The sequence below is a fragment of the Aulonocara stuartgranti genome (genome assembly GCF_965226115.1).
Source record: "Aulonocara stuartgranti genome assembly, chromosome: 23".
NCBI classification, from domain to species: domain Eukaryota; kingdom Metazoa; phylum Chordata; class Actinopteri; order Cichliformes; family Cichlidae; genus Aulonocara; species Aulonocara stuartgranti.
In genome coordinates this window covers 10,188,031-10,208,864 of record NC_138958.1, presented here as the reverse complement: position 1 = coordinate 10,208,864, position 20,834 = coordinate 10,188,031, and the positions used below count along the sequence as shown (strand labels likewise).

The 20,834-nt window shown below is 29.6% G+C and overlaps 2 protein-coding genes across 5 annotated transcripts; one reads left to right on the top strand and one right to left on the bottom strand.

Moving 5' to 3' along the window:
• Positions 1-237: 237 nt before the first annotated feature.
• LOC309701158 (uncharacterized protein) lies at positions 238-3,095 on the top strand (the record flags this gene model as incomplete). 2 transcript variants are annotated; one of them, XM_082525197.1, is made up of 6 exons in its annotated part: positions 238-676; positions 986-1,248; positions 1,444-1,634; positions 1,768-1,861; positions 2,043-2,226; positions 2,857-3,095. In XM_082525197.1, the coding sequence occupies exons 1-6, from the start codon at positions 479-481 to the stop codon at positions 2,998-3,000; spliced, it is 1,074 nt and encodes a 357-aa protein (XP_082381323.1). In that variant the 5' UTR covers positions 238-478. The 2 variants fall into 2 exon arrangements, with proteins under 2 accessions (XP_082381323.1, XP_082381322.1); XM_082525196.1 differs by having other exon boundaries at positions 2,043-2,236; positions 2,857-3,044.
• Positions 3,096-3,124: 29 nt separating this feature from the next.
• Positions 3,125-5,721, bottom strand: LOC309701160 (uncharacterized protein; the record flags this gene model as incomplete). Of its 3 annotated transcripts, XM_082525200.1 has the most annotated exons (6): positions 5,245-5,721; positions 4,854-4,930; positions 4,454-4,647; positions 3,810-3,957; positions 3,510-3,714; positions 3,125-3,429 (listed from the first exon to the last, which is right to left on the bottom strand). In XM_082525200.1, exons 3-6 carry the CDS (start codon positions 4,603-4,605, stop codon positions 3,125-3,127), a joined length of 810 nt encoding a protein of 269 aa, XP_082381326.1. In that variant the 5' UTR covers positions 4,606-4,647; positions 4,854-4,930; positions 5,245-5,721. The 3 variants fall into 3 exon arrangements, with proteins under 3 accessions (XP_082381326.1, XP_082381327.1, XP_082381328.1); XM_082525201.1 differs by lacking the exon at positions 4,454-4,647; XM_082525202.1 differs by lacking the exons at positions 4,454-4,647; positions 4,854-4,930.
• Positions 5,722-20,834: the final 15,113 nt, after the last annotated feature.

The window sequence follows — 20,834 nt, the reverse complement described above, 5'->3', positions numbered from 1 at the left end:
ACAACGGAATTAGAATGAAAGCACGGGAATTTGAATGAAAACAACGGAATTAAAAATAAAAGAACAGCATTTGAATAAAAACAACAGAATTTGAATGAAAACAACGGAATTAGAATGAAAAGAAGAGAATTTGAATGAAAACAACAGAATTTGGATAAAAAGAGTAGAATTAGAATGAGAAGAACAGCATTTGAATAAAAATAACAGAATTTGAATGAAAACAACATAATTGGTCCGTGTACTTTTCGGTATTTGAAGTTTTGTTTCAGAAACCAAAACGAAAAAACGATATTTAAAAGAATTTTCATTTTTTTAATTTTTGATAAAGAATAAAATGGGCGAAAATAACTTGTTTTTTCATTCGGTGGTAACAAATAGCCGTCATACACTTAAAATTAGACGTGCTTTTTTGGATTTCTTCGTGATTCAAATAATGAAAGTATACTAGCGCAAAAACAAAAAAATAGACGCATTTTCAATGTCTGAAACGGGAAGTACTTCTTCTGCGCGTTTTTTTATGGCGCGCGCACACCGTCCCCCACACAAGAGATCGACGGCCTTAAAGTTACACTGGAATAAACAGAGGATGGACCATTACGTTGTTTTTAGGAAAACTAAGAGAGTGACACTCCGGGACGAAGACATGACTGCAGAAAAACTGGGTCGCATCTTTCAGGTAGATATGTAAACTTCGCAAACTTTGCTTTCAGCAGTTTTTTTATGAACGTTATTGTTCTTCCTTACTGCGGAACGGCTAACGTTAACATTTGGTGATTTCATGTAGGCCTACTTTTACTAATACTATGTCTAGCCGTCTTCATTGTGCTAATATGTGAATTGTGCACATGTGCTAATGTGTAAATAGTTATTCATTGACTTTTACCGGCTACTAGCTAATAAGTAAGCCTTTAGAGCCTATTAACCGTGTGCACAGGAGTAACACGTTAGCAGAGCAACGTGATTTACGGAAACTTTTCTTAAACAGGTATCCGCGCATACTCTGTACATCACGGATGATTCAAACGTGGCTATGTTCCCCGGTGCGGTCTCTGGTGTTTTCAGCGCATTAGACCTTACACCCAGAGGTCACTATGAAGTCCACGGAGAAGACATGGAGTCAATTCCAACAGCAGGTTCCAGCGGGCAGCGTTTTGCATTTATGCGAGCACCAGCTGTGGCAGCGTCTGCACCTTCACGTTCACAGCAGGCTACTTCAAGTTCCCCTATGTCCTCCAAAACATTTCAGAGGTAGGATGAGTCTGTGTTCTTGAATATTAAATTACAGAACAGGCAAAATAAAAAGAAACATAAGGTGCATGGATAGTTGAATTGTTAAGAATAGCAAAGCTGTTTTAGTACAATTTGCCTATAGCAATCACTGAATGGATTTGTGGCCTGCTGTCTTTTACAAGATATGTAAAATTATTATGTTTTGTTTTACAGATCAGTGTACTTTGCAGATGTAGTTGGTGGGAGGTTGATTCCCAATAGAATGGTGGTTGTACGATTCCTGGAGTCTGAGGCTACGCTTCAAGGGATAGTAGGAAAAGTGCAAGATGCCATTGGTAATTACAACCCAATAATTTTGACAGATGCACAGGGCAATGCAATTCTGGAGTCGGAGGGCACAACAGGTGAGCCATAATATTACAGCTAAAGCCCATATCTTATGGAGAGACATGTCTTACCAGACTCTTTGTAATATTTATTGGGTAATATGGTATTGGCTTCTAAACAGGTTTCTTTGGTTTTGTTTTTCATCTGTAGGGTCACAGTACTGGAGACAAAATGCACGAAAAATTCTTGCTGTGCCTGAACAAGACTTTAATTGCCTCCAGGGAACAAAGAGGAAGAAACTGAGGTATGTGAATAAATATGTATATACTATAGGATGAACATCAATATAGAAGAATTAATTTGATTTAAATCCTATAATAGCAGTAAGACATCACTACATAAATCATCATCTATCAGTAAGTGATGTGATGTTTCTTTAAGCCAGTAAGTAGCTTTGACATCTGATTATCCATTTTTATTTGTAGCAGCCGTAAAGATGATGACAGTGCCAGTTTGGGAGAAGTGAGTGACAAAATAGAAGAGTTGGTGTTGGCATCTCAAAGTCTGCCAGCTGTCACAGCAGCAATCAAAGAGCTCACTGATCTTGCAGTTGCCCAGAAAGTCACAACCCCCAAGCTGCAGACACTCAAGGAGGGATTTAGCTGCGTGGTTTGTATGAGTATGTTCAAATGTTGCTTAGTAAATACATTACATCTACACTAACATTTTAATTACAATTAAAACAATGTCAAACCACATTCAATCATTACTTTGGACAAACATTTTTTTACCAAACATAGGCTCTTTATTCAGCAGTGTCCATTTAAATACTTAGGCACAGACAATCAAGATGCAGGTCTACTGTAACATAACATTCAAAAGTTTACATGCACATTTAATTTGGGTTCTCCTTGCAATCTTGACTATGAAAGTATAGCTTTTCAAATTGATTACAATGTCAGTATGGGTGACGGTACACTGTTCACAGTAATGTAAAACTAAAAAGTTCACATTTAAAATGGGACTGTAGTTGCATATATTGAATCAAGTACCTGTAACTTTTTCATTTTTCTTGCTTGCTAATTGAGAAAATGTACTGATTTTGCCCCTCATCAATTATAGACAAAAATATAGACAGGGACTTTCTCAGAACAGCGTGAACAAGAGGAATTACAGAATAACCAAAAATATTCTGCATGCTGTCTGTAAATTTATGTCAAGACTGACTTTGAACCTATAGTTTGAACTAAATTCAACATAAATGGATAACAGTCTCACTTATCTGATTTACTTTTGCAGACATCATTGAGGATCCAGTGTTCTCACTGTGCTGCAGAAGCATTATTGGCTGCAAGACATGTGTGGAACAGTGGCAAGAGACATCACAGCACTGTGCAAAATGCAGGGAGAGTAACAACGGAGTTCTACAAATTACTGGTCTAACAGCTGCATTTTCTGTATTGAAATCTTTTTTTGCAGAGGAGTAATGTAGTGTGTACACACAAATGTTTACAGTCAGTTGATTTTTTTTTTTTGTCTGTTCTGTACAGTTTACAGATGCAGTGGTTCATACATTTCTCTGAGTTATGTTTATGAGACAGAGCAGAGCTTCTTTGTATGGCATAAAGTCACCATTTACGGCTCTAAAAAACAAATGTGAAATATCAGGATATTTTTCTGCAAAATGACTCTCTGTTCTAAGTTTGTCCTGTTCGGTTGTGAAGGGATCAACTCCAAAAGTCGAATATTCTTTGAGTGCAGATCCCAAGTGCTGCCTGTAAAGGTCTGCTGCTTCAAGTGCATTTGGCAAGAGCTCTGGAGAAATTCTTCTTTTACACCCATGTTCTGCAAAGTGATTTGGTATGCCTTTTCCTGTAAAAAATAGAGGAGGTGTTTAAATGTTCATTATCAGGGTTGTAAGCAATCTGACTTTTTTTTTTTTTTTTTTTTACCTGGGATTCTATGAGCATTCCATGATTCTACCACACTTGCAAGACCAATGTTACACAGCTGACAGGTTAGATTGGACACACAGTATCGCACAAGGTTATCCTCCATATCTATCTCCTCCTGGTCCATCAGCTGGAGTAGGGCAGTTTTTAGTGGGTAGTTGACACGGTTGTTGATTTCAGGCCAAATCCTTTCAACTGTGTGGTTCTAAAAGAGTTAAAAGAAACATGTCTTAAATGTACGTAGTAGTACACGTAATAGTATAAGAATTTCAGCTGATGTTAATGGTACTTAAATCTTACTCTTGTGGATGAGGTCTGTAAATAAGGCAGTCTCTCCTGATTGAAGCGATGATGTGACAGCATCTCTTGCATGAACAGTGTTAAATAAAATTCCTTTCCATGGTCTACTCGCACCTGGTCCCACATACCATAGGTGATCACTGCAGGTCTGGTACAGGAAAAATAAAGAACATTTATTAACTATTTTGCTTTAAGACCAGCAAAGGTGTTATTATTTTGAATGTATTCATTCATGTTTTTTTTGGGTAATATTTTAGTTGTAGTAGGACAACATATATTTCTTAAGTTTCTTTGCAATGTCACTGTCATGCTCAGACTTTAGATGTATGTCAGAACAATTGAAAGATATGTGGAAATCCAAGAACCTTGTTCCATTCATAAATGAACACTGATTAATTGCAATAAAGTAGTTAAATGATTCATGTGCAATTCCATTTTATTTATTTTTACATTAATAGAAAATGTTGATCAAAATGTTTGGTAAGTTCTTAATATATTATATTCAGGAACATAACCAGACCCATCTGTTGCATGTCTAATTTAAATTCAAATATTGTAAATTTGGGTGCAGCTCATGTCCAATATGACTAACATGTCCATCAAAACACTTAAGATGAAATAAATGGTTTGAGAGGTTGTATTACCTGAAAACATATTCATAGATGCTCAAGTTGTTTTTGATTGGCATTGTGGAATGACTCACAATCTTTTTACTGAATCCATCTACAGCTAAAACATGGGTGACTCCAAACATTACAAGTTTCTCGTTTTGGTCCAGGTGAACCTTGTGCCCCATGCATTCAGCATGGTACGGTGTGGGATTAAGATTCCGAGCTCCCTTACAAAAAAATCACAAAAATAAATGACAGCTGACTGGATAAAGGCAGATTTGATCATACGTTTGAGGAAGAGTCAAGTAACTGTTAAAGCAGGGCGTACATCTGTTAAACAGAATTAGGCCCTACCATTACATGATGTATATCACAAATATGACAAAGAACATTGGAATACAGTTCTAGTGGAAGATTAAATAACATAGGCTACCTGGCGTCTTGCTTCATGATAAGGTTGATGCACCTCTCTTAAAATTGACCCAATTCGTCCCTCTGCAGCATGTACCCCTTTTGTGGACAGATAGCCCTTCATCATTTGGCGGCCATATGTTGGGCCCACCTGTTTAAAATAAAAGATCATGCTACTACTAGAACAACAAATGTAAAGTAGCTTATTCTGAAAGCAAATGTGTAAAGCTAAAGTATTGTGCTAATTAACTGTACAAATACCAGTGAGAGACATCTTTAAAATAACTAACGTTACCCACCACCCGCAAGACGCTAAAACGCGCGGGCGCGCGCACACAGTCTAGACTAACCCCCTTACAACCCAGTTAAGACAACCATACACAGTCATAAGGTGAAGGAAGAAAGTACCTTACCTCATTTATAGCTTGTGTCACCTCAAGCTCCAACCGTGTGTCCGAGAGTCGACAGCTAGTGATTTGCTCAGCACAAAACTTTCTAACATTTCTCGCAGAAAATCCTCTCACTTCCCCGTGTTCATATGACAGACGCTCTGATATAATTTCCGATGACAGGCCTTGTTTTGCCATCTCCATGATCACGTCTGAGTATTTTTCCAACGTCATGATGTCCACACTACAGTGTTTGCCATAAGTTTGCGCATCACTTGTACAGGTTGTTGACCTACTAAAACTTCCGGTTCAGACAAAATAAATAAAGGGCCCTTTCTCGTTCTTTTTTCTTGGGTTTTTCGTTTCTGATGTGCGAAAGGACAAAATGAAAAAAACAATTGTTTTACGTTTTTCATTTTAGCTTTTTAAGTTGAGAATTAAATAAGTGTCTCATTTTCTTTTTTAAATTATACTTTCTGAAACGAAACTTCAAATACCGAAAAGTACACGGACCATAATTAGAATGAAAAGAAGAGAATTTGAATGAAAACAACGGAATTAGAATGAAAACAAAGGAATTTGAATGACAAGAACGGAATTTGAATGAAAACAAAAAAAAATAGAATGAAAGCACCGGAATTTGAATGAAAACAACGGAATTAAAATGAAAAGAACAGAATTTGAATGAAAGCAACAGAATTTAAAGGAAAAGAATGAAATTTGAATGAAAAGAACAGAATTTGAATGAAAACAAAAAAAATAGAATGAAAGCACCGGAATTTGAATGAAAACAACGGAATTAAAATGAAAAGAACAGAATTAGAATGAGAAGAATCGAATTTGAATTTTAAGATTTTAAATGAAAACAAAAGAATTAGAATGAAAAGAACACAATTTGAGAACAAACAATAGAATTTGAATGAAAAGAACAGAATTTGAATGAAAACAAAAGAATTGGAATCAAAAGAATGGAATTTGAATGAAAACAAAAGCATTAGAATGAAAGCACGGGAATTTGAATGAAAACAACAGAATTGAAATGAAAACAAAAGAATTAGAATGAGAAGAACAGCATTTGAATGAAAATAACAGAATTTGAATGAAAATAACAGAATTTGAATGAAAACAACATAATTAGAATGAAAAGAAGAGAATTTGAATGAAAACAACGGAATTAGAATGAAAACAAAGGAATTTGAATGACAAGAACGGAATTTGAATGAAAACAAAAAAAATAGAATGAAAGCACCGGAATTTGAATGAAAACAACGCAATTAAAATGAAAACAAAAGAATTAGAATGAAAAGAACACAATTTGAGAACAAACAATAGAATTTGAATGAAAAGAACAGAATTTGAATGAAAACAAAAGAATTGGAATCAAAAGAATGGAATTTGAATGAAAAGAATGCAATTTTAATGAAAACAAAAGCATTAGAATGAAAGCACGGGAATTTGAATGAAAAGAACAGAATTGAAATGAAAACAAAAGAATTAGAATGAGAAGAACAGCATTTGAATGAAAATAACAGAATTTGAATGAAAACAAAGGCATTTGAATAAAAACAACAGAATTTGAATGAAAACAACGGAATTAGAATGAAAAGAAGAGAATTTGAATGAAAACAACAGAATTTGGATAAAAAGAGTAGAATTAGAATGAGAAGAACAGCATTTGAATAAAAATAACAGAATTTGAATGAAAACAACATAATTAGAATGAAAAGAAGAGAATTTGAATGAAAACAACGGAATTAGAATGAAAACAAAGGAATTTGAATGACAAGAACAGATTTTGAATGAAAACAAAAGAATTAGAATGAAAGCACGGGAATTTGAATGAAAACAACGGAATTAGAATGAAAAGAACCTAATTTGAATGAAAACAAAGGAATTAAAAATAAAAGAACAGCATTTGAATAAAAACAACAGAATTTGAATGAAAACAACGGAATTAGAATGAAAAGAAGAGAATTTGAATGAAAACAACAGAATTTGGATAAAAAGAGTAGAATTAGAATGAGAAGAACAGCATTTGAATAAAAATAACAGAATTTGAATGAAAACAACATAATTAGAATGAAAAGAAGAGAATTTGAATGAAAACAACGGAATTAGAATGAAAACAAAGGAATTTGAATGACAAGAACAGATTTTGAATGAAAACAAAAGAATTAGAATGAAAGCAAAGGAATTTGAATGAAAACAACGGAATTAGAATGAAAAGAACCTAATTTGAATGAAAACAAAGGAATTAGAATGAAAGCACCGGAATTTGAATGAAAACAACGGAATTGAAATGAAAAGAACAGAATTAGAATGAGAAGAACAGAATTTGAATGAAAACAACAGTATTTGAATGAAAGCAACGGAATTAGAATGAAAAGGACAGAATTTGAATGAAAACAAAGGAATTAGAATGAAAAGAACAGAATTTGAATGAAAACAACGGAATTAAAATGAAAAGAACAGAATTAGAATGAGAAGAATCGAATTTGAATGAAAACAAAAGAATGTGAATGAAAAGAACAGATTTTGAATGAAAACAAAAGAATTAGAATGAAAGCAAAGGAATTTGAATGAAAACAACGGAATTAGAATGAAAAGAACCTAATTTGAATGAAAACAAAGGAATTAGAATGAAAAGAAGAGAATTTGAATGAAAACAAAGGAATTAGAATGAAAAGAACCGAATTAGAATGAAAAGAACAGAATTTGAATGAAAACAACAGTATTTGAATGAAAGCAACGGAATTAGAATGAAAAGGACAGAATTTGAATGAAAACAAAGGAATTAGAATGAAAAGAACAGAATTTGAATGAAAACAACGGAATTAAAATGAAAAGAACAGAATTAGAATGAGAAGAATCGAATTTGAATGAAAACAAAAGAATGTGAATGAAAAGAACAGATTTTGAATAAAAACAAAAGAATTAGAATGAAAGCACGGGAATTTGAATGTAAACAACGGAATTAGAATGAAAAGAACCTAATTTGAATGAAAACAAAGGAATTAGAATGAAAAGAAGAGAATTTGAATGAAAACAAAGGAATTAGAATGAAAAGAACCGAATTAGAATGAAAAGAACAGAATTTGAATGAAAACAACAGTATTTGAATGAAAGCAACGGAATTAGAATGACAAGAACAGATTTTGAATGAAAACAAAAGAATTAGAATGAAAACAAAGGAATTTGAATGACAAGAACAGATTTTGAATGAAAACAAAAGAATTAGAATGAAAGCACGGGAATTTGAATGAAAACAACGGAATTAGAATGAAAAGAACCTAATTTGAATGAAAACAAAGGAATTAAAAATAAAAGAACAGCATTTGAATAAAAACAACAGAATTTGAATGAAAACAACGGAATTAGAATGAAAAGAACAATATTTGAATGAAAACTACAGAATTTGAATGAAAAGAACAGTATTTGAATGAAAACAACGGAATTAAAATGAAATGAAAAGAATTAGAATGAGAAGAACTGCATTTGAATAAAAACAACAACGTTTGAATGAAAACAACGGAATTAGAATGTAAAGAACAGTATTTGAATGAAAACAACAGAATTTGAATCAAAAGAATGGAATTTCAATGAAAAGAACGCCATTTGAATGAAAACAAAAGAATTAGAATGAAAGCACGGGAATTTGAATGAAAACAACGGAATTAGAATGAAAGCACGGGAATTTGAATGAAAACAACGGAATTAAAAATAAAAGAACAGCATTTGAATAAAAACAACAGAATTTGAATGAAAACAACGGAATTAGAATGAAAAGAAGAGAATTTGAATGAAAACAACAGAATTTGGATAAAAAGAGTAGAATTAGAATGAGAAGAACAGCATTTGAATAAAAATAACAGAATTTGAATGAAAACAACATAATTAGAATGAAAAGAAGAGAATTTGAATGAAAACAACGGAATTAGAATGAAAACAAAGGAATTTGAATGACAAGAACGGAATTTGAATGAAAACAAAAAAAAAATAGAATGAAAGCACCGGAATTTGAATGAAAACAACGGAATTAAAATGAAAAGAACAATTTGAATGAAAGCAACAGAATTTAAAGGAAAAGAATGAAATGTGAATGAACAGAACAGAATTTGAATGAAAACAAAAAAAATAGAATGAAAGCACCGGAATTTGAATGAAAACAACGGAATTAAAATGAAAAGAACAGAATTAGAATGAGAAGAATCGAATTTGAATTTTAAGATTTTAAATGAAAACAAAAGAATTAGAATGAAAAGAACACAATTTGAGAACAAACAATAGAATTTGAATGAAAAGAACAGAATTTGAATGAAAACAAAAGAATTGGAATCAAAAGAATGGAATTTGAATGAAAAGAATGCAATTTTAATGAAAACAAAAGCATTAGAATGAAAGCACGGGAATTTGAATGAAAACAACAGAATTGAAATGAAAACAAAAGAATTAGAATGAGAAGAACAGCATTTGAATGAAAATAACAGAATTTGAATGAAAACAAAGGCATTTGAATAAAAACAACAGAATTTGAATGAAAACAACAGAATTTGAATGAAAAGAACGCAATTTGAAAGAAAACAAAAGCATTAGAATGCAAGCACGGGAATTTGAATGAAAACAACGGAATTAGAATGAAAGCACGGGAATTTGAATGAAAACAACGGAATTAAAATGAAATGAAAAGAATTGGAATGAGAAGAACAGCATTTGAATAAAAACAACAACGTTTGAATGAAAACAACGGAATTAGAATGAAAAGAACAGAATTAGAATGAAAACAACAGAATTTGAATGAAAACAACAGAATTTGAATCAAAAGAATGGAATTTCAATGAAAAGAACGCCATTTGAATGAAAACAAAAGAATTAGAATGAAAGCACGGGAATTTGAATGAAAACAACGGAATTATAATGAAAGCACGGGAATTTGAATGAAAACTACAGAATTTGAATGAAAAGAACAGTATTTGAATGAAAACTACAGAATTTGAATGAAAAGAACAGTATTTGAATGAAAACAACGGAATTAAAATGAAAAGAGTAGAATTAGAATGAGAAGAACTGCATTTGAATAAAAACAACAGAATTTGAATGAAAACAACGGAATTAGAATGAAAAGAAGAGAATTTGAATGAAAACAACAGAATTTGGATAAAAAGAGTAGAATTAGAATGAGAAGAACAGCATTTGAATAAAAATAACAGAATTTGAATGAAAACAACATAATTAGAATGAAAAGAAGAGAATTTGAATGAAAACAACGGAATTAGAATGAAAGCAAAGGAATTTGAATGACAAGAACAGATTTTGAATGAAAACAAAAGAATTAGAATGAAAGCAAAGGAATTTGAATGAAAACAACGGAATTAGAATGAAAAGAACCTAATTTGAATGAAAACAAAGGAATTAGAATGAAAAGAAGAGAATTTGAATGAAAACAAAGGAATTAGAATGAAAAGAACCGAATTAGAATGAAAAGAACAGAATTTGAATGAAAACAACAGTATTTGAATGAAAGCAACGGAATTAGAATGAAAAGGACAGAATTTGAATGAAAACAAAGGAATTAGAATGAAAAGAACAGAATTTGAATGAAAACAACGGAATTAAAATGAAAAGAACAGAATTAGAATGAGAAGAAACGAATTTGAATGAAAACAAAAGAATGTGAATGAAAAGAACAGATTTTGAATGAAAACAAAAGAATTAGAATGAAAGCACGGGAATTTGAATGAAAACAACGGAATTAGAATGAAAAGAACCTAATTTGAATGAAAACAAAGGAATTCGAATGAAAAGAAGAGAATTTGAATGAAAACAAAGGAATTTGAATGAAAAGAACAGTATTTGAATGAAAACAACGGAATTAAAATGAAAAGAGTAGAATTAGAATGAGAAGAACTGCATTTGAATAAAAACAACAGAATTTGAATGAAAACAACGGAATTAGAATGAAAAGAAGAGAATTTGAATGAAAACAACAGAATTTGGATAAAAAGAGTAGAATTAGAATGAGAAGAACAGCATTTGAATAAAAATAACAGAATTTGAATGAAAACAACATAATTAGAATGAAAAGAAGAGAATTTGAATGAAAACAACGGAATTAGAATGAAAGCAAAGGAATTTGAATGACAAGAACAGATTTTGAATGAAAACAAAAGAATTAGAATGAAAGCAAAGGAATTTGAATGAAAACAACGGAATTAGAATGAAAAGAACCTAATTTGAATGAAAACAAAGGAATTAGAATGAAAAGAAGAGAATTTGAATGAAAACAAAGGAATTAGAATGAAAAGAACCGAATTAGAATGAAAAGAACAGAATTTGAATGAAAACAACAGTATTTGAATGAAAGCAACGGAATTAGAATGAAAAGGACAGAATTTGAATGAAAACAAAGGAATTAGAATGAAAAGAACAGAATTTGAATGAAAACAACGGAATTAAAATGAAAAGAACAGAATTAGAATGAGAAGAAACGAATTTGAATGAAAACAAAAGAATGTGAATGAAAAGAACAGATTTTGAATGAAAACAAAAGAATTAGAATGAAAGCACGGGAATTTGAATGAAAACAACGGAATTAGAATGAAAAGAACCTAATTTGAATGAAAACAAAGGAATTCGAATGAAAAGAAGAGAATTTGAATGAAAACAAAGGAATTAGAATGAAAAGATCAGAATTTGAATGAAAACAACAGTATTTGAATGAAAGCAACGGAATTAGAATGAAAAGGACAGAATTTGAAAACAAACAATAGAATTTGAATGAAAAGAACAGAATTTGAATGAAAACAAAAGAATAAGAATGAAAAGAATGCAATTTGAATGAAAAGAATGCAATTTTAATGAAAACAAAAGCATTAGAATGAAAGCACGGGGAATTTGAATGAAAAAAACGAAATTAAAATGAAAAGAGGAGAATTAGAATGAGAAGAACAGCATTTGAATGAAAACAACAGAATTTGAATGATAACAACGGAATTAGAATGAAAAGAAGAGAATTTGAATGAAAACAACAGAATTTGAATGAAAACAACGGAATTAGAATGAAAAGAAGAGAATTTGAATGAAAAAAACGAAATTAAAATGAAAAGAGGAGAATTAGAATGAGAAGAACAGCATTTGAATGAAAACAACAGAATTTGAATGAAAACAACGGAATTAGAATGAAAAGAAGAGAATTTGAATGAAAACAACAGAATTTGAATGAAAACAACGGAATTAGAATGATAAGAAGAGAATTTGAATGAAAACAAAGGAATTAGAATGAAAAGAACAGAATTTGAATGAAAACAACAGAATTTGGATAAAAAGAGTAGAATTAGAATGAGAAGAACAGCATTTGAATAAAAATAACAGAATTTGAATGAAAACAACATAATTAGAATGAAAAGAAGAGAATTTGAATGAAAACAACGGAATTAGAATGAAAACAACCGAATTTGAATGACAAGAACGGAATTTGAATGAAAACAAAGAATTTGAATGAAAGCACGGGAATTTGAATGAAAACAACGGAATTAGAATGAAAAGAACCTAATTTGAATGAAAACAAAGGAATTAGAATGAAAGCACCGGAATTTGAATGAAAACAACGGAATTGAAATGAAAAGAACAGAATTAGAATGAGAAGAATCGTATTTGAATGAAAACAACAGAATGTGAATGAAAAGGACAGATTTTGAATGAAAGCAACGGAATTTAAAGGAAAAGAATGGAATTTGAATGAAAAGAACAGAATCAAAGAATGGAATTTGAATGAAAAGAACGCAATTTGAATGAAAACAAAAGGGTTAGATTGAAAGCACGGGAATTTGAATGAAAACAACGGAATTAAAATGAAAAGAACAGTATTTGAATGAAAACTACAGAATTTGAATGAAAAGAACAGTATTTGAATGAAAACTACAGAATTTGAATGAAAAGAACAGTATTTGAATGAAAACAACGGAATTAAAATGAAAAGAGTAGAATTAGAATGAGAAGAACTGCATTTGAATAAAAACAACAGAATTTGAATGAAAACAACGGAATTAGAATGAAAAGAAGAGAATTTGAATGAAAACAATGGAATTAGAATGAAAACAATGGAATTTGAATGAAAACAAAAAAAAATTAGAATGAAAGCACCGGAATTTGAATGAAAACAACGGAATTAAAATGAAAAGAACAGAATTTGAGAACAAACAATAGAATTTGAATGAAAACAATGGAATGTGAATGAAAAGAACAGATTTTGAATGAAAACAATGGAATTTAAAGGAAAAGAATGGAATTTGAATGAAAAGAACAGAATTTGAATGAAAAGAGAAAAAAATAGAATGAAAGCACCGGAATTTGAATGAAAACAACGGAATTAAAATGAAAAGAAAAGAATTAGAATGAGAAGAACAGAATTTGAATGAAAACAAAAGAATTTGAATAAAAAGAGTAGAATTAGAATGAGAAGAATCATATTTGAATGAAAACAACAGAATGTGAATGAAAAGGACAGATTTTGAATGAAAACAAAAGAATTTGAATAAAAAGAGTAGAATTAGAATGAGAAGAAAAGCATTTGAAAGTAAACAACAGAATTAGAATAAAAACAACAGAATTTGAATGAAAACAACAGAATTAGAATGAAAAGAAAAGAATTTGAATGAAAAGAACAGAATTTGAATGAAAGCAACGGAATTTAAAGGAAAAGAATGGAATTTGAATGAAAAGAACAGAATCAAAGAATGGAATTTGAATGAAAACAAAAGGGTTAGATTGAAAGCACGGGAATTTGAATGAAAACAACGGAATTAAAATGAAAAGAACAGTATTTGAATGAAAACTACAGAATTTGAATGAAAAGAACAATATTTGAATGAAAACTACAGAATTTGAATGAAAAGAACAGTATTTGAATGAAAACAACGGAATTAAAATGAAATGAAAAGAATTAGAATGAGAAGAACTGCATTTGAATAAAAACAACAACGTTTGAATGAAAACAACGGAATTAGAATGAAAAGAACAGAATTAGAATGAAAACAACAGAATTTGAATGAAAACAACAGAATTTGAATGAAAACAACAGAATTTGAATCAAAAGAATGGAATTTCAATGAAAAGAACGCCATTTGAATGAAAACAAAAGAATTAGAATGAAAGCACGGGAATTTGAATGAAAACAACGGAATTAGAATGAAAGCACGGGAATTTGAATGAAAACAACGGAATTAAAAATAAAAGAACAGCATTTGAATAAAAACAACAGAATTTGAATGAAAACAACGGAATTAGAATGAAAAGAAGAGAATTTGAATGAAAACAACAGAATTTGGATAAAAAGAGTAGAATTAGAATGAGAAGAACAGCATTTGAATAAAAATAACAGAATTTGAATGAAAACAACATAATTAGAATGAAAAGAAGAGAATTTGAATGAAAACAACGGAATTAGAATGAAAACAAAGGAATTTGAATGACAAGAACAGATTTTGAATGAAAACAAAAGAATTAGAATGAAAGCACGGGAATTTGAATGAAAACAACGGAATTAGAATGAAAAGAACCTAATTTGAATGAAAACAAAGGAATTAAAAATAAAAGAACAGCATTTGAATAAAAACAACAGAATTTGAATGAAAACAACGGAATTAGAATGAAAAGAAGAGAATTTGAATGAAAACAACAGAATTTGAATGAAAACAACAGAATTTGAATGAAAACAACGGAATTGAAATGAAAAGAACAGAATTAGAATGAGAAGAATCGTATTTGAATGAAAACAACAGAATGTGAATGAAAAGGACAGATTTTGAATGAAAGCAACGGAATTTAAAGGAAAAGAATGGAATTTGAATGAAAAGAAGAGAATTTGAATGAAAACAAAGGAATTAGAATGAAAAGAACAGAATTTGAATGAAAACAACAGAATTTGGATAAAAAGAGTAGAATTAGAATGAGAAGAACAGCATTTGAATAAAAATAACAGAATTTGAATGAAAACAACATAATTAGAATGAAAAGAAGAGAATTTGAATGACAAGAACGGAATTTGAATGAAAACAAAAAAAAATAGAATGAAAGCACCGGAATTTGAATGAAAACAACGGAATTAGAATGAAAAGAACAGAATTAGAATGAGAAGAATCGAATTTGAATGAAAACAAAAGAATGTGAATGAAAAGAACAGATTTTGAATGAAAACAAAAGAATTAGAATGAAAGCACGGGAATTTGAATGAAAACAACGGAATTAGAATGAAAAGAACCTAATTTGAATGAAAACAATGGAATTAGAATGAAAAGAAGAGAATTTGAATGAAAACAACGGAATTAGAATGAAAACAATGGAATTTGAATGAAAACAAAAAAAAATAGAATGAAAGCACCGGAATTTGAATGAAAACAACGGAATTAGAATGAAAGCACGGGAATTTGAATGAAAACAACAGAATTAAAAATAAAAGAACAGCATTTGAATAAAAACAACAGAATTTGAATGAAAACAACGGAATTAGAATGAAAAGAAGAGAATTTGAATGAAAACAATGGAATTAGAATGAAAAGAAGAGAATTTGAATGAAAACAATGGAATTAGAATGAAAAGAAGAGAATTTGAATGAAAACAATGGAATTAGAATGAAAAGAAGAGAATTTGAATGAAAACAATGGAATTAGAATGAAAAGAAGAGAATTTGAATGAAAACAACGGAATTAGAATGAAAACAATGGAATTTGAATGAAAACAAAAAAAAATAGAATGAAAGCACCGGAATTTGAATGAAAACAACGGAATTAAAATGAAAAGAAAAGAATTAGAATGAGAAGAACAGAATTTGAATGAAAACAAAAGAATTTGAATAAAAAGAGTAGAATTAGAATGAGAAGAACAGCATTTGAATAAAAACAACAGAATTTGAATGTAAACAACGGAATTAGAATAAAAACAACAGAATTTGAATGAAAACAACAGAATTTGAATAAAAACAACAGAATTTGAATGAAAACAACAGAATTAGAATGAAAAGAAAAGAATTTGAATGAAAAGAACAGAATCAAAGAATGGAATTAGAATGAAAAGAACAGCATTTGAATGAAAACAAAAGGGTTAGATTGAAAGCACGGGAATTTGAATGAAAACAATGGAATTAAAATGAAAAGAACAGTATTTGAATGAAAACTACAGAATTTCAATAAAAAGAGTAGAATTAGAATGAGAAGAACAGCATTTGAATAAAAACAACAGAATTTGAATGAAAACAACGGAATTAGAATGAAAAGAAGAGAATTTGAATGAAAACAACAGAATTTGAATGAAAACAAAAAATAGAATGAAAGCACCGGAATTTGAATGAAAACAACGGAATTAAAATGAAAAGAAAAGAATTAGAATGAGAAGAACAGCATTTGAATGACAACAAAAGAATTTGAATAAAAAGAGTAGAATTAGAATGAGAAGAACAGCATTTGAATGACAACAAAAGAATTTGAATGAAAACAACAGAATTTGAATGAAAACAACGGAATTAGAATGAAAAGAACAATATTTGAATGAAAACTACAGAATTTGAATGAAAAGAACAGTATTTGAATGAAAACAACGGAATTAAAATGAAATGAAAAGAATTAGAATGAGAAGAACTGCATTTGAATAAAAACAACAACGTTTGAATGAAAACAACGGAATTAGAATGTAAAGAACAGTATTTGAATGAAAACAACAGAATTTGAATCAAAAGAATGGAATTTCAATGAAAAGAACGCCATTTGAATGAAAACAAAAGAATTAGAATGAAAGCACGGGAATTTGAATGAAAACAACGGAATTAGAATGAAAGCACGGGAATTTGAATGAAAACAACGGAATTAAAAATAAAAGAACAGCATTTGAATAAAAACAACAGAATTTGAATGAAAACAACGGAATTAGAATGAAAAGAAGAGAATTTGAATGAAAACAACAGAATTTGGATAAAAAGAGTAGAATTAGAATGAGAAGAACAGCATTTGAATAAAAATAACAGAATTTGAATGAAAACAACATAATTAGAATGAAAAGAAGAGAATTTGAATGAAAACAACGGAATTAGAATGAAAACAAAGGAATTTGAATGACAAGAACGGAATTTGAATGAAAACAAAAAAAAAATAGAATGAAAGCACCGGAATTTGAATGAAAACAACGGAATTAAAATGAAAAGAACAATTTGAATGAAAGCAACAGAATTTAAAGGAAAAGAATGAAATGTGAATGAACAGAACAGAATTTGAATGAAAACAAAAAAAATAGAATGAAAGCACCGGAATTTGAATGAAAACAACGGAATTAAAATGAAAAGAACAGAATTAGAATGAGAAGAATCGAATTTGAATTTTAAGATTTTAAATGAAAACAAAAGAATTAGAATGAAAAGAACACAATTTGAGAACAAACAATAGAATTTGAATGAAAAGAACAGAATTTGAATGAAAACAAAAGAATTGGAATCAAAAGAATGGAATTTGAATGAAAAGAATGCAATTTTAATGAAAACAAAAGCATTAGAATGAAAGCACGGGAATTTGAATGAAAACAACAGAATTGAAATGAAAACAAAAGAATTAGAATGAGAAGAACAGCATTTGAATGAAAATAACAGAATTTGAATGAAAACAAAGGCATTTGAATAAAAACAACAGAATTTGAATGAAAACAACAGAATTTGAATGAAAAGAACGCAATTTGAAAGAAAACAAAAGCATTAGAATGCAAGCACGGGAATTTGAATGAAAACAACGGAATTAGAATGAAAGCACGGGAATTTGAATGAAAACAACGGAATTAAAATGAAATGAAAAGAATTGGAATGAGAAGAACAGCATTTGAATAAAAACAACAACGTTTGAATGAAAACAACGGAATTAGAATGAAAAGAACAGAATTAGAATGAAAACAACAGAATTTGAATGAAAACAACAGAATTTGAATCAAAAGAATGGAATTTCAATGAAAAGAACGCCATTTGAATGAAAACAAAAGAATTAGAATGAAAGCACGGGAATTTGAATGAAAACAACGGAATTAGAATGAAAGCACGGGAATTTGAATGAAAACAACGGAATTAAAAATAAAAGAACAGCATTTGAATAAAAACAACAGAATTTGAATGAAAACAACGGAATTAGAATGAAAAGAAGAGAATTTGAATGAAAACAACAGAATTTGGATAAAAAGAGTAGAATTAGAATGAGAAGAACAGCATTTGAATAAAAATAACAGAATTTGAATGAAAACAACATAATTAGAATGAAAAGAAGAGAATTTGAATGAAAACAACGGAATTAGAATGAAAACAAAGGAATTTGAATGACAAGAACAGATTTTGAATGAAAACAAAAGAATTAGAATGAAAGCAAAGGAATTTGAATGAAAACAACGGAATTAGAATGAAAAGAACCTAATTTGAATGAAAACAAAGGAATTAGAATGAAAAGAAGAGAATTTGAATGAAAACAAAGGAATTAGAATGAAAAGAACCGAATTAGAATGAAAAGAACAGAATTTGAATGAAAACAACAGTATTTGAATGAAAGCAACGGAATTAGAATGAAAAGGACAGAATTTGAATGAAAACAAAGGAATTAGAATGAAAAGAACAGAATTTGAATGAAAACAACGGAATTAAAATGAAAAGAACAGAATTAGAATGAGAAGAATCGAATTTGAATGAAAACAAAAGAATGTGAATGAAAAGAACAGATTTTGAATGAAAACAAAAGAATTAGAATGAAAGCACGGGAATTTGAATGAAAACAACGGAATTAGAATGAAAAGAACCTAATTTGAATGAAAACAAAGGAATTCGAATGAAAAGAAGAGAATTTGAATGAAAACAAAGGAATTAGAATGAAAAGAACCGAATTAGAATGAAAAGAACAGAATTTGAATGAAAACAACAGTATTTGAATGAAAGCAACGGAATTAGAATGAAAAGGACAGAATTTGAAAACAAACAATAGAATTTGAATGAAAAGAACAGAATTTGAATGAAAACAAAAGAATAAGAATGAAAAGAATGCAATTTGAATGAAAAGAATGCAATTTTAATGAAAACAAAAGCATTAGAATGAAAGCACGGGGAATTTGAATGAAAAAAACGAAATTAAAATGAAAAGAGGAGAATTAGAATGAGAAGAACAGCATTTGAATGAAAACAACAGAATTTGAATGAAAACAACGGAATTAGAATGAAAAGAAGAGAATTTGAATGAAAACAACAGAATTTGAATGAAAACAACGGAATTAGAATGAAAAGAAGAGAATTTGAATGAAAAAAACGAAATTAAAATGAAAAGAGGAGAATTAGAATGAGAAGAACAGCATTTGAATGAAAACAACAGAATTTGAATGAAAACAACGGAATTAGAATGAAAAGAAGAGAATTTGAATGAAAACAACAGAATTTGAATGAAAACAACGGAATTAGAATGATAAGAAGAGAATTTGAATGAAAACAAAGGAATTAGAATGAAAAGAACAGAATTTGAATGAAAACAACAGAATTTGGATAAAAAGAGTAGAATTAGAATGAGAAGAACAGCATTTGAATAAAAATAACAGAATTTGAATGAAAACAACATAATTAGAATGAAAAGAAGAGAATTTGAATGAAAACAACGGAATTAGAATGAAAACAACCGAATTTGAATGACAAGAACGGAATTTGAATGAAAACAAAGAATTTGAATGAAAGCACGGGAATTTGAATGAAAACAACGGAATTAGAATGAAAAGAACCTAATTTGAATGAAAACAAAGGAATTAGAATGAAAGCACCGGAATTTGAATGAAAACAACGGAATTGAAATGAAAAGAACAGAATTAGAATGAGAAGAATCGTATTTGAATGAAAACAACAGAATGTGAATGAAAAGGACAGATTTTGAATGAAAGCAACGGAATTTAAAGGAAAAGAATGGAATTTGAATGAAAAGAACAGAATCAAAGAATGGAATTTGAATGAAAAGAACGCAATTTGAATGAAAACAAAAGGGTTAGATTGAAAGCACGGGAATTTGAATGAAAACAACGGAATTAAAATGAAAAGAACAGTATTTGAATGAAAACTACAGAATTTGAATGAAAAGAACAGTATTTGAATGAAAACTACAGAATTTGAATGAAAAGAACAGTATTTGAATGAAAACAACGGAATTAAAATGAAAAGAGTAGAATTAGAATGAGAAGAACCGCATTTGAATAAAAACAACAGAATTTGAATGAAAACAACGGAATTAGAATGAAAAGAAGAGAATTTGAATGAAAACAATGGAATTAGAATGAAAACAATGGAATTTGAATGAAAACAAAAAAAAATTAGAATGAAAGCACCGGAATTTGAATGAAAACAACGGAATTAAAATGAAAAGAACAGAATTTGAGAACAAACAATAGAATTTGAATGAAAACAATGGAATGTGAATGAAAAGAACAGATTTTGAATGAAAACAATGGAATTTAAAGGAAAAGAATGGAATTTGAATGAAAAGAACAGAATTTGAATGAAAAGAGAAAAAAATAGAATGAAAGCACCGGAATTTGAATGAAAACAACGGAATTAAAATGAAAAGAAAAGAATTAGAATGAGA